The sequence below is a fragment of the Equus przewalskii genome, chromosome 12, assembly GCF_037783145.1.
Source record: "Equus przewalskii isolate Varuska chromosome 12, EquPr2, whole genome shotgun sequence".
NCBI lineage: Eukaryota > Metazoa > Chordata > Mammalia > Perissodactyla > Equidae > Equus > Equus przewalskii.
The window spans coordinates 36,644,810-36,660,813 of NC_091842.1; the positions used below are offsets into that span (position 1 = coordinate 36,644,810).

The 16,004-nt window shown below is 40.5% G+C and overlaps 1 protein-coding gene across 30 annotated transcripts in view; it reads right to left on the reverse strand.

The window, feature by feature from the left end:
* The window catches only part of RBFOX1 (RNA binding fox-1 homolog 1), a 1,988,870-nt gene that overhangs the window by 537,803 nt on the left and 1,435,063 nt on the right, over window positions 1-16,004 (reverse strand). Inside the window, exon 1 of one of the 30 annotated variants that reach the window (XM_070566868.1) lies at window positions 4,249-4,954. The exons of 25 other annotated variants lie outside the window; for them this stretch is intronic. In XM_070566868.1, the coding sequence (XP_070422969.1) occupies window positions 4,249-4,266 (18 nt within the window). In that variant the 5' untranslated portion in view covers window positions 4,267-4,954. Of the gene's footprint in view, window positions 1-4,248; window positions 4,955-16,004 lie in introns of those variants that run through there. 4 more of the 30 variants (XM_070566841.1, XM_070566859.1, XM_070566872.1 and 1 more) reach the window with 4 other exon arrangements.

Sequence of the window (16,004 nt, forward strand, 5' to 3'; positions counted from 1 at the left end):
TTAATAATTCAATGGCCTTATAATCCTTATAATCAATGTTGCTTCCAAATTGCGAAAATAAACGTGTGTGCATATATGTGTGTGTGTTGGAAAAATATAAGAAATTACCTAGTGTTAATATTTAGGTATATCTCTTAGGAGCTAGAAGAGTTAGTGCTATTTATTTTCTTCTGGTTGACTAATTTTGCTACAAAGGACTCTTGTATTGTTTGTTTGAACTAAAGAAGGAAGGCAAATGTTAAAATAAAAGAAAGGGATGTTGTTTCTGCCCTAAAGGAGTTTAAATTAAACTGGCATGATGACCCTAGAACATAAAACAACTATAGTCTATATCTATAATTTATGCATCATCTCTGATCTATCTAGAATCTATAAATCAGGGAATCCATAGTCAGTTTATAACCCAGTGTTAGAATGCAGAGCATAGAGCAGGAAAAGCTTCAGGCATTCAGGACAGAAAATGGAGATTTCAGAGGAGGTTCCCCAAATACCCAGAATGGGATAAAAATGCAGAAGACAGGCTGCAGGTAGGTTCAGCTACTTCTTAAGTTTTCTAGGAGCAGGCTGAGAATGGAATATTCTGGTTGGTGGAGTTTCTGCCAAGGGTAATGCACAATGGGAGATACAGGACTCCAAGGATCCTGTGGAAAGGATGATGGGTTTTTAGTTATTCCTTTTCTTAAAGAGATTGAAGTACATGGGCAAAAGCAGAGATGCTGCCGAGTGGGGCGACTGTCTCTCCCCTGTCCTTACAGCACTCGGAAATTCCCTACTTGTTGCTCTTCTCCACCCATTTTAAGCCTAGATATGTATGTCTAAAACTCTGTTTCTAAAAAAATAGGGGAAAATGATAAAATAATAAGAAAGTTAAAAGAAAAATGGCAGTATTTTAACTACAAGTAACAAGAAGAGAGGAAGAGTGCTCCTGGTACACAAAATAATACATTTGAGTAGAAATAATAAAATAGAAATGGTTCTCTGTTTTAAGAGAGAAAAGAAGTAAAGAGAAATGAAAAGGTTTCCAAGTCAAAAAAGAACACCCACGGCAGTGGAGTGTAAGTTGGGGACCATTGGGTCCAGGACCTAAGGGATTAGGGATAATGGTATCTTATCTCTGAATTAGACGAGCAAGTGTCAGATGCCAGCTTGTTCTGCCCAGCCCTGGGAAGACACAGCTCAAATGTATTCCAAGAAAGGCTAACACTGGTGAAATTAAAAAACTACAGTCAAGTTGGAGGCTGTGCTGGCCAAAAGGGCTTTATAGGGCAAGTAAAAGCTAAAATGACTTCCTTGCTTTTTCTGGAAGTCCCCAGGAGACGCTGTTTCTCTCCTCCCCTGTACCTGAGTTTGGTGAATCAACACTGCCCAGGAGTGAGCAACCAGGCTAGAGACCTCAACAATCTTTTCCCTTTACACCGACCTGTCCTCACCCAGGGGAAATAAAGCACACTGAAAACTACCAACCTTATTTTTTTATATAGGAAAAACTTAAGGAAATTTAAGGAAAGGATACACAAATGTTAGATGGCGCTGAAAGATTTCAATGTTGCACGTCTGCAATTATATTATCAGACTGGCTTACAGGAGCTACACTGTGTTTTTAATTAGTACTGTTCCAAAGCATTCCATTGCCTTTCTCATCCTGAGAAGACAGTCTCGATACACTAAAATGACTGAGTGGGCACAGAGGGAAAGAACGAAGATTCTACCCCACCTGCTCCCACACCTCCCCCAGAGAAAAAGTTTTCCATCTTAATAAAAATATACTCCACTGAAAGCATGTACCATTAACACAGGTAGGTGCATATAAAGAGCCTACTTAACAAATTTAAGAAACAATGACAGGAATAAACTGACTGCGGAATCTGTTTTACTGTATCTCCATGTCTCTTCATTTTCATTTTTAAATCCATGAGAGAGCAGCAAACACTATTTTCATACATGGATATAGCTAAGACTCATTTTCCTAAAGCAAGACGAGCTCTTAAAAGAGATATCAGCCACATTTAGAGTATCTTTATTTACAGACTAGAAGGCAACAGCAGAGCCTCTGCATTAAAAAAGAAGAAAAGAATGGAAAAACCCTCCAACCTCACAGCGTTAATGCTAGCTTGCTAATTCGTATCACCTCAAACGGCACGGATCCAGCTGTTCCCATTTAAAGTCCTGCCATATTTTGAATGCAGAACAAAAGATCTGAATTAAGGATGTAAATAGAATAATTGAGCATGGGGCAAGAAGGTAGTAACCATTTTTCAATTTGATAAATGCAGTTAATAAAAACATGTAGCCCCGAAAAGCATCGGTCAGAAGGAGGAAAATAAGAATTGAAGGACGCAGCTTTTACAAGTGGAGGACTAATTCCTAGGAATCAGGTTAGCGAGTTTTGAGGACCTGGAAGAAGGCCTGGAACACAGGATGCTTTTCTCCCTGCTTTGAGTTGCAAACACGATGTGTGTAAGAGCCAGCAAACTTCATAAATAAAATCAAGGACGCCACTTAGCAACTCAGAGAAAAAGTGTGACCAGTAAACTGTTAGTCACTTCAGCCTAAAGGAATTGAAATTTGTTTACAATTAGCCAGAATCCACTCACCAAATAAAAACCGAAAGAGACTCCTTTCCCCGAAACACTAGCATAGTTATTTCCTTAATGACTGATACCGTGATCCCACGTGACAAGTCTTCTTAGTGCTCAAAAATCAACATTTGTAAACATTCAAAATTTTAATGGTTTCAAACTCCTCTGTCAAAAATAAATGGTTTGAAAATTCAGTGTTTTTAGGTAACACTATCTCTATTAAGTTGAAGCTAAGTTTATGCTTTTTAGTGATTTTAGATTTCTAAACACCTCTTTAATGACAGGCAAGTTTAAAGTGGAAACTTATCCTAAGAGGACAACAAAATAATAACAGAGACTGTCCCCAACTGGCAGAATTCATTGTATTGAATTGTGCAAAAATAAGCCGGGTGGAAATGGATCTAAAGCCACTACAAAGGAAAATGGCCAAAAGAAAAGAGGGGGAAAAAGGAAAAAAAAAAGTCTAAATTGCAAAGCTCACTGAGGGGTAAGGCAGGCTGAGATACCAGCAGAGGTCAAAGAACCGACATGATTAACAAAGAATTCGACAAAGATGCTTTCTACGTAACAGCAAACACAAGTTCATGGATCAGAGTTGAACTAGAAGAGTGATTGGAGGGAGAAGAATAAAAAGGTTTTTCTAAGTATGCTGAACAACGAAAACCAACAATGATGATGATGCTGACGAAACAGACAGGTAGGGTTTTACCTTGCAAAGGCCTCCCTCCCTTGGAAAAGCAGAGGACACCCCATCTTTAACATGAAATCTCAGAGCTAGGTCTATGGTTACTGGGGTGATAAATGCACACCGGTCCTTCAGTGGCCAAACTAAACTAGGACATATATTTGCACGCCCTCCCCCAACATGATTAAGGAATTTTTCTAAGCCTTTCATGCCAGATTACTATTTTTAAAATTTTCAACAGTTAAATATAATTCATAACGACAGGTTCCCACTTCAACGTTTTTATTTTAATGCCATCTCCTGGAAAAAACAAACCAGCCAATAACTACACGATATTTATCAGTAAGCCACAACAAGTGCACAGAAATCCACCTTTTGCAAGAGCGATCTTGTAAAATACACGCACACAACACACACCTGGTTAAGGCAAATAAAACACGCTACTCGCGTCTACCACACTCAGCCCGAAAATGACAAATAAGTAGTCACTTGTGAGAGTAAACAAAACAAAACAAAGCCAACAAACAAAAAAAGCCACCACGACTCAGAACGGTTCCTTCTTGGTAATTAGACGAAACCCCGCACAGCTACAAGTGATGCAGAAATTTGCTTCATGCCTGCAACCTGCTTTTCCAGACCTTTTATTTATTTATTTTTTCTGAATTCACCATCACAGTGTTTCAAAGAAAAAAAGAAAGCCGTGCATTCCCTCGCACATTTTTTTGTTTGTTTGTTTCCTTTTTGCAACTGAAAATAAAATTGCAGCTTAATGCTAATGAACCAGGTCTAGCTTAACTCCCACTGGAAACGCAAGCACATGTACTGGAGCAGTGCGCGATTATCCTGCCACAAGCATAATCACCTTACACAAAATGCGATTACTCTGGGCTGCAATCTTTATCCCCGAAGTCAATTTATTAATCAGAGAGAAAGAGAGAGAGGGAGAGAGAGAGGAAGAGAGAGAGAGAGAGACAGACTACCTACCCACAAATACATCATCATCTTGAAAGAGAAACCAAGGGCTCTCTGTCAGCCAACAGAAGTCTCCTTACTTCACCAGAGTATCTGGAAGAAAAACTGAAACCAGTAGGGTAGAAAATCTTGCCTTTTCCTGTTAAGTCCTTAGAGTCCCTCTTGCTTCCTTACAACAAGGTTTGGTGTGCTTGTTTATGAGTTTATGAGGACAGCATCCCTTCAGTGGCACTGTGTGTGATGTGGCTTGCTTCAGGCTGCCTCTCTCTCTCTCTCTCTCTCTCTCTCTTCTTTTCCTTCCTAACTCTTGCCTTTCCTCTCTTTCCTGTCAAGGCTGCTTAGGTAACAAATTCTTGGTGTGGCTGCTTAATGAGCAAATCCAGACACTTTAGGCAGCCAGCAACAGTGGCAGAAACAAACCCCGTGGACACTGGTAGTATTAATAATAACAGCGATGGTGTAACCATAAACAGGCGGGCGCTACACCGTTTCCTGATGGCTGGAGGGAGGTTCACGGAAGTCCCCACTGGTGGAATTTACAGGAAGGCGGCCGCTCCTCTTGAGGCAAGCGCATCTAACTCTGGGAGGCCAGCATCTGAGAAATGTTTTTAAAAACTCAAAGTCAAGCTCCAGCCGCAGAGAAAGGAACATGTGCAGCAACCGGCTTCCCCTTTATCTCTTTAAATGTACTTCAGAGAAAAGCAGCATCCAGTCGGTCAAGGCCTCCCCAGACTCATTGCTCTTTATACCACACGGCTCAGCACACTTGTCTACAGCCATCTACCGACTCCGCCGTGTCATTGCGGGCTCAGAGGCTGCCTGCTGCCTGCGCTGCGGCTGCTGCTTGCCCATCGCTGTGCAGGGGCAGCCGTTTCCCGTGCAGGGCTCTCAGCCCGGGTGTGTACCGGGAAGTAAGAAGGGAAGGGGGATGGGCCATTGAGGCTTCTGTGCCAATTCAGCAAATCAAAAACAAAACCAAACCCCACCAACTAAACTCAGCAAATGGAAAGCCTCAAAATGACTTGCTAGCACAAATGTTTCGCCTTCCTAACCTACGGATGGAGATTATACACATGCCTTCGTTAGGAGACCAGATGTGTGTGTGTGTGTGTGTGTATGTGTGTGAGTGTGCATGTGTTTCTTCTGCTTTCTCCCTCATCCTTTGCAATTGCAGACCTGGGCAATTTTGTAGTGTGCATAAAACTTGATCATTTCGACAGGCTCTCCCTACAAAAATCCACAGGGTTGGATGCACAGCTAAGACTTGCTGAAATTATCCAAATTTTTTTACTCCCCTGAATCAGTTCTCCTTTATTAGTTGTTCTTTTTAATCCATTTTAAATTGTATACTTTATCTTGAAAATTATCTCCATTACTGAAATACGTCGTGAACAAGAGGATGGGGAATGCAATTTGCTCAGCATATTAATTGATGCAGTGCTCAATTATTGATATATGGACAAAGGAGGAATTAATATTAAAATACATCTTGTACATTAGGGGAGAGAGAGAAAAAAATGATCTCTTGCTCAGGTCTGAGTTTTGACCATTAGTTATATGTTTACACATGACACAGAGAAACTGCCTGACTGAACCCCTAGTGATTTACATTTCTACCTAAAACTGCACAAGGCAAAATGTCACCTAAATAATGAAAATGCATTAGCTAAATTGTGGAATCATCTGCAGCCCTGAGCAGGTGACAAGGGACCTGTTAAAATAGCCCATAGATAGTTCCATCAAGATGCATAATGGCCAAGCAGTTTGGGGAGAACCAATGCCAAGCCATGCCATTAAACAAACAGTGATGGAGAGAGATCCTCAGAGCTGGTTACGTCTGAGTGGCAACAAAATAACCACACAGCCACCAACTGGTAAAATCTCAGTCATGCATGCACACCGACCTATCTGCTTACAGCATTTTAGAGGCCCCTGAGTCACAGCAAATAGGATCAGGAGCCCGGTAGCCAACTGTTCTGGTTTGACAGAGGCCAGCGGGTTTCCTGAGATGCAGGAGTTTCAGTGCTAAAACCAGGACAGCCCCAAGCAAACAAGAAGGGTTGGTCACCCTACTTGGGAGAAGTCCTGGACACACTTTGTCATTACAGTTAAGAAAAACAGGGAATCCATCTTCCTTATTATTTTTGATGATGGAGATCACCTCTATGCATAATCTCCACTACTTCTAGATTTGTGCAGAGGACAAAATGTGCTTTTCCTTATAGCCAAACTTGGGGGGAAAATATCTTTAAATATTTACATGCACGTGTTCATTCATTGATTCCAGAGATATTCTACTGAACACCTGCTCTGCGTCGGTTTCCGTGTAGGTACTTGGAATACAGGGATGGTGAATGTGTGATGCAGATGTTTCAAATTGGTGGGCAGCAAATAGCCTGAAGATGCATTTCGTTGGGTCAAAATACCTTTTTAATGTAATTTATTTGCCAACATTTAAAAACCAGGAGATTTCTAATGAAAACCTAGAATACTTTTTTCCAGAAATATTGAATGGTCCAGCGGTGTAAGAGGGAGTGACATTTCCACAAGGATGACAATGAGCTAATAATGAATTCTCCAGTCTCTGCCACTCCCCATTGCCCTGGAGATGAGACATTACTTGGCAAGTGGATTCATGAATTTGCCTTATGGGCCTGGCCTTTGTAGGTATTTAACTTCATAAATGTCTCTTTAGTCATCTGAATTAAGATATTGGTACACTGGTAGAAAATGTAGATAGATAGATAGATACACACATACATACATAATATATACATGCATATGTGCATAGATACATAGATAGACACATAGTAAATACATAGATAGATATATAGGTTTGATAGAGATGTACACAGATTTGAGAGAGAGAGAGAGAGAATATATCATGGTATGTGCATATGTTATATCCACTCGATGCTTATTTTCCACAATGAGCATTGCAGGGCACCTGTCTATCCTACATTGGGGAGTAACCTCATTTCACTTAGGACAAGTAAGCTCTGGTGACCAGTTGGGCTCTGGTCTTTGAATTCTAACTTGTGGAAATGTATCATCGCCTCCAAAATCCCCTGGCTTCTCACATGGTCACTGAGGTCAGGTACTCATTGTGTGGAGCTCTATTTCATACAAGTGATTCTGCTACAATCAACTAAAGGAAACAATGGGTCTTTTTAAGGGAGGGGTTACTAGATTCATGCAAATTCACACTTCCTTTTTCCCCTTCAAGGTGTGCACAGCAAGATAAGTTGTTCAAATATGAATGCTTTCTCTTTCCATATTTTTCCCTTCTTCCCTCCACCTTCACAATCCCCCAACTCCCTTTCATAGCAATACAAAGACATAATCTGAAATTAACGTTTTTTTCTTTCCTTTAGCTAAAGCCTAAGTCAGGTAACATGTATTGGTGGTCTATTTGACCAGCATAGTGTTGTGTTTTATTTCATTGTATCTGAATATCTTTATATTTGAATTATGCTCTCCTGTTCACTATAGTCCCCATGTATGGTGCTTGCATTATACCAGGTGGATGTCATTCATTCACTTGCCTAAGTGTTGTAGGTATTGGAGTTAATGACCTTTGGATCAGAAACCCACAGGAGAGATTAGAACAGGTGACCTGAAAAGTGACTGGGAGAGTGAGAATGCCTTTGACAGGCATCCGGATGGGGGTAAGGGGCTCTGAAGACTGCAAGTGGGGCAGACATCTCTGGGTCCTAAGAAGATGGTTGCACAGTGCCCTGAGGCAGGCTGGATTCTAAGTGCCAGATCTCCCAATTTCACTACAGACCCATCATTTCTAAGGATGATAGAGAAGCAACTGAGCTACCAAGCCAAGAGAAACCATGGGTATCAGAAAGGAGATGTTACCACTCTCAACTGATGGTCCATGACCTGTCCCCAATGCATCCCTGGTATTGAAATTGGTACCTCCCGGACCTTTGCACATGCCTGTGAAAAGGGAAGGCAGTAAGACAGCTGAAAGAGAATGTTTTGCCTGATGGGTGGGATAGGAAACTAGATTCAAAATTAAGTTGACTGAAAATAAATAATGAAATGTTATTTATTGCATGTCTGAGTTAATGAACTGATTTATCGTACAAGCTCCAAAAAACCTAACAAAGAAATATATCTGCTCCATGGAGAGGTGGATACACAGTCTAGACTAGGTAGCTTATCACAGATTGAGGAATTGATATCTAGTATTTCTTGGATTTTTTTGTTGGTTTTTTTTTTTGTTTTAACATTTAATCTTCAGCTTTTGTTAGCATAACGGACTCGCCTGATTTACTTTCTCTCCCTCTTCTCTTCTTGCGCCCATTCATTCTCCCAGCTGCTTGAGCACGTGACCCCTCTACAAGGAATGAGATTCACCCAAGATGGTAAAACATTTTATCACCATGACACAAGCAGGAGACAGCTGTTTCCCATAAATCAAGTTCTGGAGGTGCTACAATTCTTCTACTCTAAAGTCCAGAGGTTAAATAGACAGAATGGAACATTCAGCAGGCTGCCCCCTCTAGGGGGGTGTCAGTAAATTATTTCTATGGTTGAAATTCTGCTCATAACCAAATTGATTATTCAATCAATTCCTCAAAACTTATTCCTTGAAATGAGCAGACTGACATTTTCTATTTACTTCCACCCCCAAAACTTCCATTTTAAATCATTTTAATAACGAAGTAAACATACTCAAATATTCAAGTCAAAACCACTTTTTCCCCCATTTGCAACCTGGCTGGTAGGGCAGAAGCTGCTTTCACAGTGGATATATTTAAAGCTCCTTGTTCTCATGCTCAAACACAATTTATTTTTAAATAATCAATCCAATTATCAATAATCAGCTCGAAACCAAAATCAGTCAATTGCAAAGCAATAGCTTAGAAGCAACACTGATTAAGCTATGGGTGACCTATCTGTTTAAGTGTTTTCTAATCTGCTACAGAAATCGAATACCACTGTGAAGTATTAGATGATAAAGGACAATCAGGATTGGACTTTCAACTTTATGAAAGAAAGTCTTCATTAAAAAGCCACATTACTAAACACTAAACTGAAGGTGATAAATGACTTGAGAAACCCAACTTAAACAGTACTGGAACCTTTATTTAATATGATTTTACAATGCCCTTGTTTGGCACTATTTTCTGCAGTAATGAAAGTCCCAAATAGGTAGATCCATTCTGAGCCGGAAGTGTTCAACTTTGCAGTAGTTACAATATCCTACTATAAGGTCAATGTTCCACTAAGATAGTCCACAGAGCATTGGAACACAAATGGATAACCCCAGAGTAGATCTTCAGCGTCCTGTAGAGACGTGTGGCCACCATCACTATTAACCAGATAAGATGAGCAGAACCTGATCACTTTTTCTTCCCCTTAAAACCACATGGTTGCTCATGTCCAACTCTGATCTCTCCGGCCACATGGGCAAAAGCAGACTCTTCCTCTTCAGTGGAAATTCCAGCAATTCCCACTACATTATCCCAAAGTCTAGTACCTTCAAGGAATATTAAGTCACCAAAAAGATGAACCTTGACAAGGAGATGGTTAGACATATCTTGGTTAATCAATAAGGACAGTCTTATTCCTAGATTCTCCAGGAAGGTATTGCTCAAAATAATCTGCGTTAAGGAGACCAAGTTCATTGGTATGATTTTTTTAATTGTTTATTATGAAATATTTAAAATACATAATTATTATGACATAACAACAATAAAACCATCACTTAATTACCCATCTCCTCGCTTGAGATACAGAACCTGGGTGTGGTAAAGTGCTCAATATATATTGAATCAATGAACAAATTAATTAATAAGCTCATAAACATTGCCCTCCACATAAAAACTGCAGCTAATTCTATCCCCACAATTAGTGATAAGTGAGTGCTTTTATTTTTCCAGGCTTGGAGATGAATTTCTCTAAAGCCAGGCACATCCTCCCTTTGGTTTCCCCATGAGGAGCAGCCAGTGTTGCACTGGCCAAGGTTTCGGACACAAACTGTAGCAATAGAATGGAAATGATACCCGTGTTCTGTATCTTAATAAGGCCGGTGTGGCTGGAGCCAGCCACTGGCAAGAACTGAAGTTGGAGAGGGAGGCAAGGATCAGTTTAATGCCGAGCCTTCATCATCACAGGGTGGGGTTTAGGTTTTGCTCCAAGAGCAATGAGAAGCCACCTAGGGAATTCAACTAGGGAATGACTTATTTCCAAGGTCGCCTGGCCACTGAAAAAGTACCATAGCCTGGAAGCCAAGTGAGAATGAGAAGACCAGTCAGGAGTTTGTTGCAGTTCTCCGGGCAAGAAACAATGGTGGCCTGGACCAGGTGGCAATGGAGAGAGGAGAACTACACAGTTTAACCAGCAATGCAAAACATACCCTGACACCAGCAGTTTGCATGCAGCCAATTCCAAAATGCTGACATGCAGCTGGACAAAGTCAAGTTGTGTAGGCACCCCAAGAGAACATGGACCAGGATGAGAGGACACTGAGACAACAAATCACTGAAGAATCTCCGAATTGGCCAGAGAGCTTAAGTAACCAGAGGGATAGTGATGTGCAAACTTTATAACAAACATGAAGGAGAAGAATACACATCTCCTGGGGACTAAAGCTCTGTTAAGTTTGTTCAATACAAACAGTCATTTCTTTGGCATTGAAATCATAGTGAAGGCAGTTTTGCCAGGATAAAGACAGGTTACTCATTACGAGGACTTGAACGCCACAAGAAACTACGGAAGATGGGCACGGCATTGGAGGGAAATCATCTGTTTATACCAGTGTTCAACAATCTGCTGAGATGTTGCAGTCAGGATCTCTGAAATTGCTTGTCCACTCTGCATGAAATTATCAGAGATCAATGTAACCCTTCTGGTGGCTCCCGAAATTAAATGGAAATGGGACATTTTATATTATCTACTTCACTTTCACTTTTTCATTGAGGTATAACATTGATACAGTAAAGTGCGCTAATTTTTAAAAAATTTTGGTAAAATGTATATAACATAAAATTTACCACTTTAACCATTTTTACGTGTAGAGTTCAGCTGTATTATGTACATTCATGTTGTTGTGTAAACATCACCATCCATCTACATAATATTTTCATCTTGCAAACCTGAAACTCTGTACCTATTAAACAATAACTCCCCATTCCCCTGTCCTCCGGCCTGTGCCAAGCATCATTCTATAAAGTGCATTAATCTTAAGTGCACAGTTTCACATACTACACACACCTGTGTAACCACCGCCGAGATCAAGAGTTGGAACATATCAAGCAGCCCAGAAGTCTTCCTCCTAAACTTGGCAATGTTTACTTTTCTCACTCATCTTCCTGGTTCTCTCTCCATCATAATGCAAAAGGCTTCATGAGGTACTTAGTCACTATGACACTTTACTTTTCTATCTACAGAGGGAGAGAAACAGACATGACACCACCACTACCTTCTCCAAGAATTTACAATCTGAATTTGACAAGGAAGGACTTTGAATTGTTGAATGTCTTCTTAGATGCCTGGCACTAGGCTACCTGAGGAGACGCAGGGGTACCAAGTATAAAATATGGTTCTGCTCACGCAGAACTTTCCATATGAAGTGGTTGCGTGTTGTTTTAAGTGTGCCTACCCAGCATCTACCCTCATCCTGCTTCTAGGAACTCATGCTTGTCTTCTCTTAGGATACCTCCTCTGAACAACCCTCGGTGTGCATGACCCAGTCAGGGCTGAGGCAGACATGCAGGAGTGGGCAAGTGAAACTGGGCTTGGCCAATGAACACAGTCAGCCTCTGGCCACAGAAGTTGCTGTAGAGATGGGAAGAGGCATCAGAGAAGTTGGTTTTGATCCTACATCTGACCTCCAATAGCTGTACAATCTTGGGTGTCTTAGAGAAACTCACTGGACATCAGTTGATAAAAGGGGGAAGATAATTCCCACATTATTGAACTGTGGTGAGACTTAATGAGATAACAAAAGTTAAACCATGAGCATATCACCTGGCATAATATACGTACTCAATAAATTGTATGCATTAGTATTAATGCTAGAATAAAAATAATCATTATTTTTATTTTTTATATTTAAGAGAACTAAAATAATGCCCCTCTAGACTATGAGCTCCTTGAAGACAAGAATCCTGTCTTATTTATTTCTATATTTCCAGTATCTGACACATTATGGCTCCTTAGGAAACACATGTTGGGCAGATAAACAAATGATGAAATTCCTGTTTTTAAATTTTGATCCCACTCCCATCTCTTCCCCCATATTTCTTCTCATTCTTTTCTAAATAGATGCATTTGTTTGCTATAAACAAAGTAAACAATGCTATGATTTAGAATTCTGATTACCTCTTGCTCCCACCATGATGCTGCCCAAGAAGTGGTCCGAAGTTCTCTGGAACACAGAGGGCAGGGTCCCCGGAAATGTTCATCTTCCCTAAGGACCAATGATAGCTAAGCATCCCAGGTGGCAGCAACTTACACTGCGGGGCCCTTGCTGCTGTGACTAAGGCACTATATGGTGTAAATGTACAAGAATAGAGAACTCTGACTCTTATGGTTGAATTGTATCCCCCTCAAAAGATACATTGGAATCCTAATGCCCAGTATCTCAGAATGTGATCTTATTTCAAAATAGGATCTTTACAGAGGTGATCAAGGTAAAATGAAGTCGGTAGGGTGGGCCCTAATCCAACATGACTGATGTCCTTATAAAAAGAAGAAATTTGGACACAGAAACAGGCACGCACAGAAGGAAAACGATGCAAAGACACACAGCGAGAAGACGGCCATCTGACCGGAGTGATGTATACAAGTCAAGGAACACCAAAGATTGGGGGCATCTATCAGAAGCCAGGACAGGCGAGGAAGGATTCTCCCCCAGAACCCTCAGAGGGAGGATGTCCCTGTTGACACCTTGACTTCAGACTTCTAGCTCCAGAACTGTGAGACAACAAATATCTGTTGTTTAAAACTTAAACAAGTTTTAAACAAAGTGCTTAAAGCCACCCAGGTTTGGTACTTCGTTAAGGCGGCCCTAGGAAGCTAACACAATGGCTCTCTATGGGGTTCTGAAGCTCCATAATAAGAATGTCCATGTGGTTGGTTATAAACAAGAGAAAACGCCATTTCACAACGCCAAACCATACCTGGATTAAGTTGTTTCCTAAAGTGATTGCTAAACTGGCTCCACTGATACCATAAAACCTTGTGTAGAGGACATGAAGTGCTTTGACAATTGAGTGCTCCTTCCCCCCTTTTCCCCTTTTCTACCAGAAAACTGTAACTGCTAAAATCCAAAGAGCGTGACGATGTGAAAGCAAGAAGAGCAGTTATCCACCTCCTGCATGAGTCCAGGGGAAGGGGCACAGTGGTACAGAAGGTGCAGGCAGGAAAATCTCAAAAGATGCTTGCCTCTCTTAGCAGAGGTGGTGGTAATGCTGCACGCAGGGGACTCAGGAACTCAGGAAACACCCCAGCCCTTGTATTCACTTTCTCACTACTTGACTTAATGAGTTGAGCAACTACTTTGGCTCTTCCATAAAAACACAATCTCAAGTTTCTTAAAGGGGATGCAAAGTAGCTAATGGACTCGGAGCAATTGGTTGTAGCTGGAAGCACATTTCAAAAGTACATTTTGTTTATATTAAAACCTCATTTAAGTATCAGTTCAAGGGAAAGCGGCTAACAGGGCAAGTTTAATATGACTAATACTGGCACAACCTCAGAACGTTCCATTTCCATCCACCCAAGAGACGTAATTTTAAAAACATTTTAACGTCACTAATATGGTAAGATGTTACTAATACAGTACAAATTATAACAAGAAGACACAAACATGATACTGAATATTTGCTGAGGAACTCAGTAGCAAATTTGATCCTTGTACTAATATGATGACAGGTTGCAAATGCTCGCCTTCCACTGCACCAGCTCCCCATTAGTCCGTGTTTATGATGTTACAAACGGCACAGTTATTCACACATTAGTTAATCTCTGAGACTTTGCACCCTTGATGCCAATAAATGCACTGGCTTTGCCGCCTCCATGAACCTAAAATTCTCATTTTGGCTTTCTCAAGAAAAGTCATCATGTAAAACTCATCGCAAAATAGCATTTACTTTGGTCAGTTAAACATGGCGATCACCGATATATTTTAAAGCTATTGAGCTGATGGTACTTTGCCCTCCAATGCCAAGATTTCCCCTCATGGATTGTCTAAACGATGACTAGCCTGATTGGAGTGCCATGAGTGCCGCTGGGAAGCTGCTTGCTCATAGGGAGAATTCCCCCGAGCTAAAACTCCACAGGCATTGAAGAGGTTTCTGGGCAGAAAATTAGAGGTGCATCTGAAGTCTGCATAAGGAAAACCTCTGGGGTCTTAGCCACTAAATGGCCCTGTGCCAAGAAATCAGACTGATGTCTTGCCCACCCTTCCTACCCACACCCACTAACAGGACACTCTTCCGAGCTGTTCTAGAAATGCAATGTTAGAAAATTGTTAGAAAGTAAGTGTTTAACTAAGACAACAACCAGCAGCCTGTTCTCTGGTCCCAAGAGAGGTGACACTACTTAAGCTGTACAAGAAACTGTCATTATGCCCAGGACTCACAAGAAGTATATGAGTGGGCATATCAACCATGATCTGGAATGGGAATTTAAAGTAATGAGTCCATTATATGATATAAACTGTTACAAGTGAGTATCTTGGTTGGCAATGAGAAGGCAGCATTGAGAAGTATTCACACTTTCTCTGTGTTGTTACTTCTACTGGGAGCATTGAAGAATTTCAAATATTTGCAGGGGATCGCATCTTTGATGCATTTGAGTGAAGCCAGAAGAGAATATGACACACTTTTTGCATGTTAAACATTAGAAAATATTCTACATTTCCACAAGGAAATTTTGTATATCTTATTTATTTTTTTTATGGATCATGTGACTCTTCTTGGTCTATCTTTTATTTTTTCCATTTTTAGAAAAGATTTGGGTAAAGGTGATTTTTTTCTTTTCCACTTAACTCTCTACAGAGGAAAAAAATCCAGCATGAATGTGAAGACAAATAGCAATGGGAAACTATAGTATATATGCCATCTAAATAAAGCACCAGTTATTCGGGCTCAACAAATTGTTTTCACATAGGAATGCAAGCCCAAAACTTCCCAGATTTTTATTTATTTATTCTTTAAATTTTTGGTCTTTTAAAGAGAAGCCAGAAACCTGGATATGTGTGTGAAATGTCCAGATTTTTAAATACAGGCAAATATTTGTTATTCAATCATGTGTGCTAAAAAATTGTCCCAAAGCAACAAAGCCAAAAGGTTTCCATTTCACAACGCTCTTCTAGAGTTCTCAACGTTCAGTGCTCCATAAAAAACTATTCACTCAAACTAACAACTGTCAGCATTTGAAAACTTTGGTCATCACCAAGCAACGAAGCACTTTTACAGTCGGTGTGTCCAGGAGAGAAGTTATATTACAATTGTTCCCGCTATTTAGCCAATCCCAATTACTCCCTATATATGCCCTTATACCCCAGAACAAGACTATCTGTAGTGAGATCAACCCCAAAGCTTCAGCTCCATTAGTGATATACTTCCAATAATGTTGGAACTACATCTTGACTACCATAGAGTTTGCCACATGCTCCCCCTTCACTTTGGTGAGTTCCTTTGCATCTTTTATCTCTTTTCTTTAATTCTCTCTCTTTCACTTCCCTTGGATGCTGCTATCAATGAGTTCTCTTTCTACCTCTCCCTGCTCTCAGCATTTCC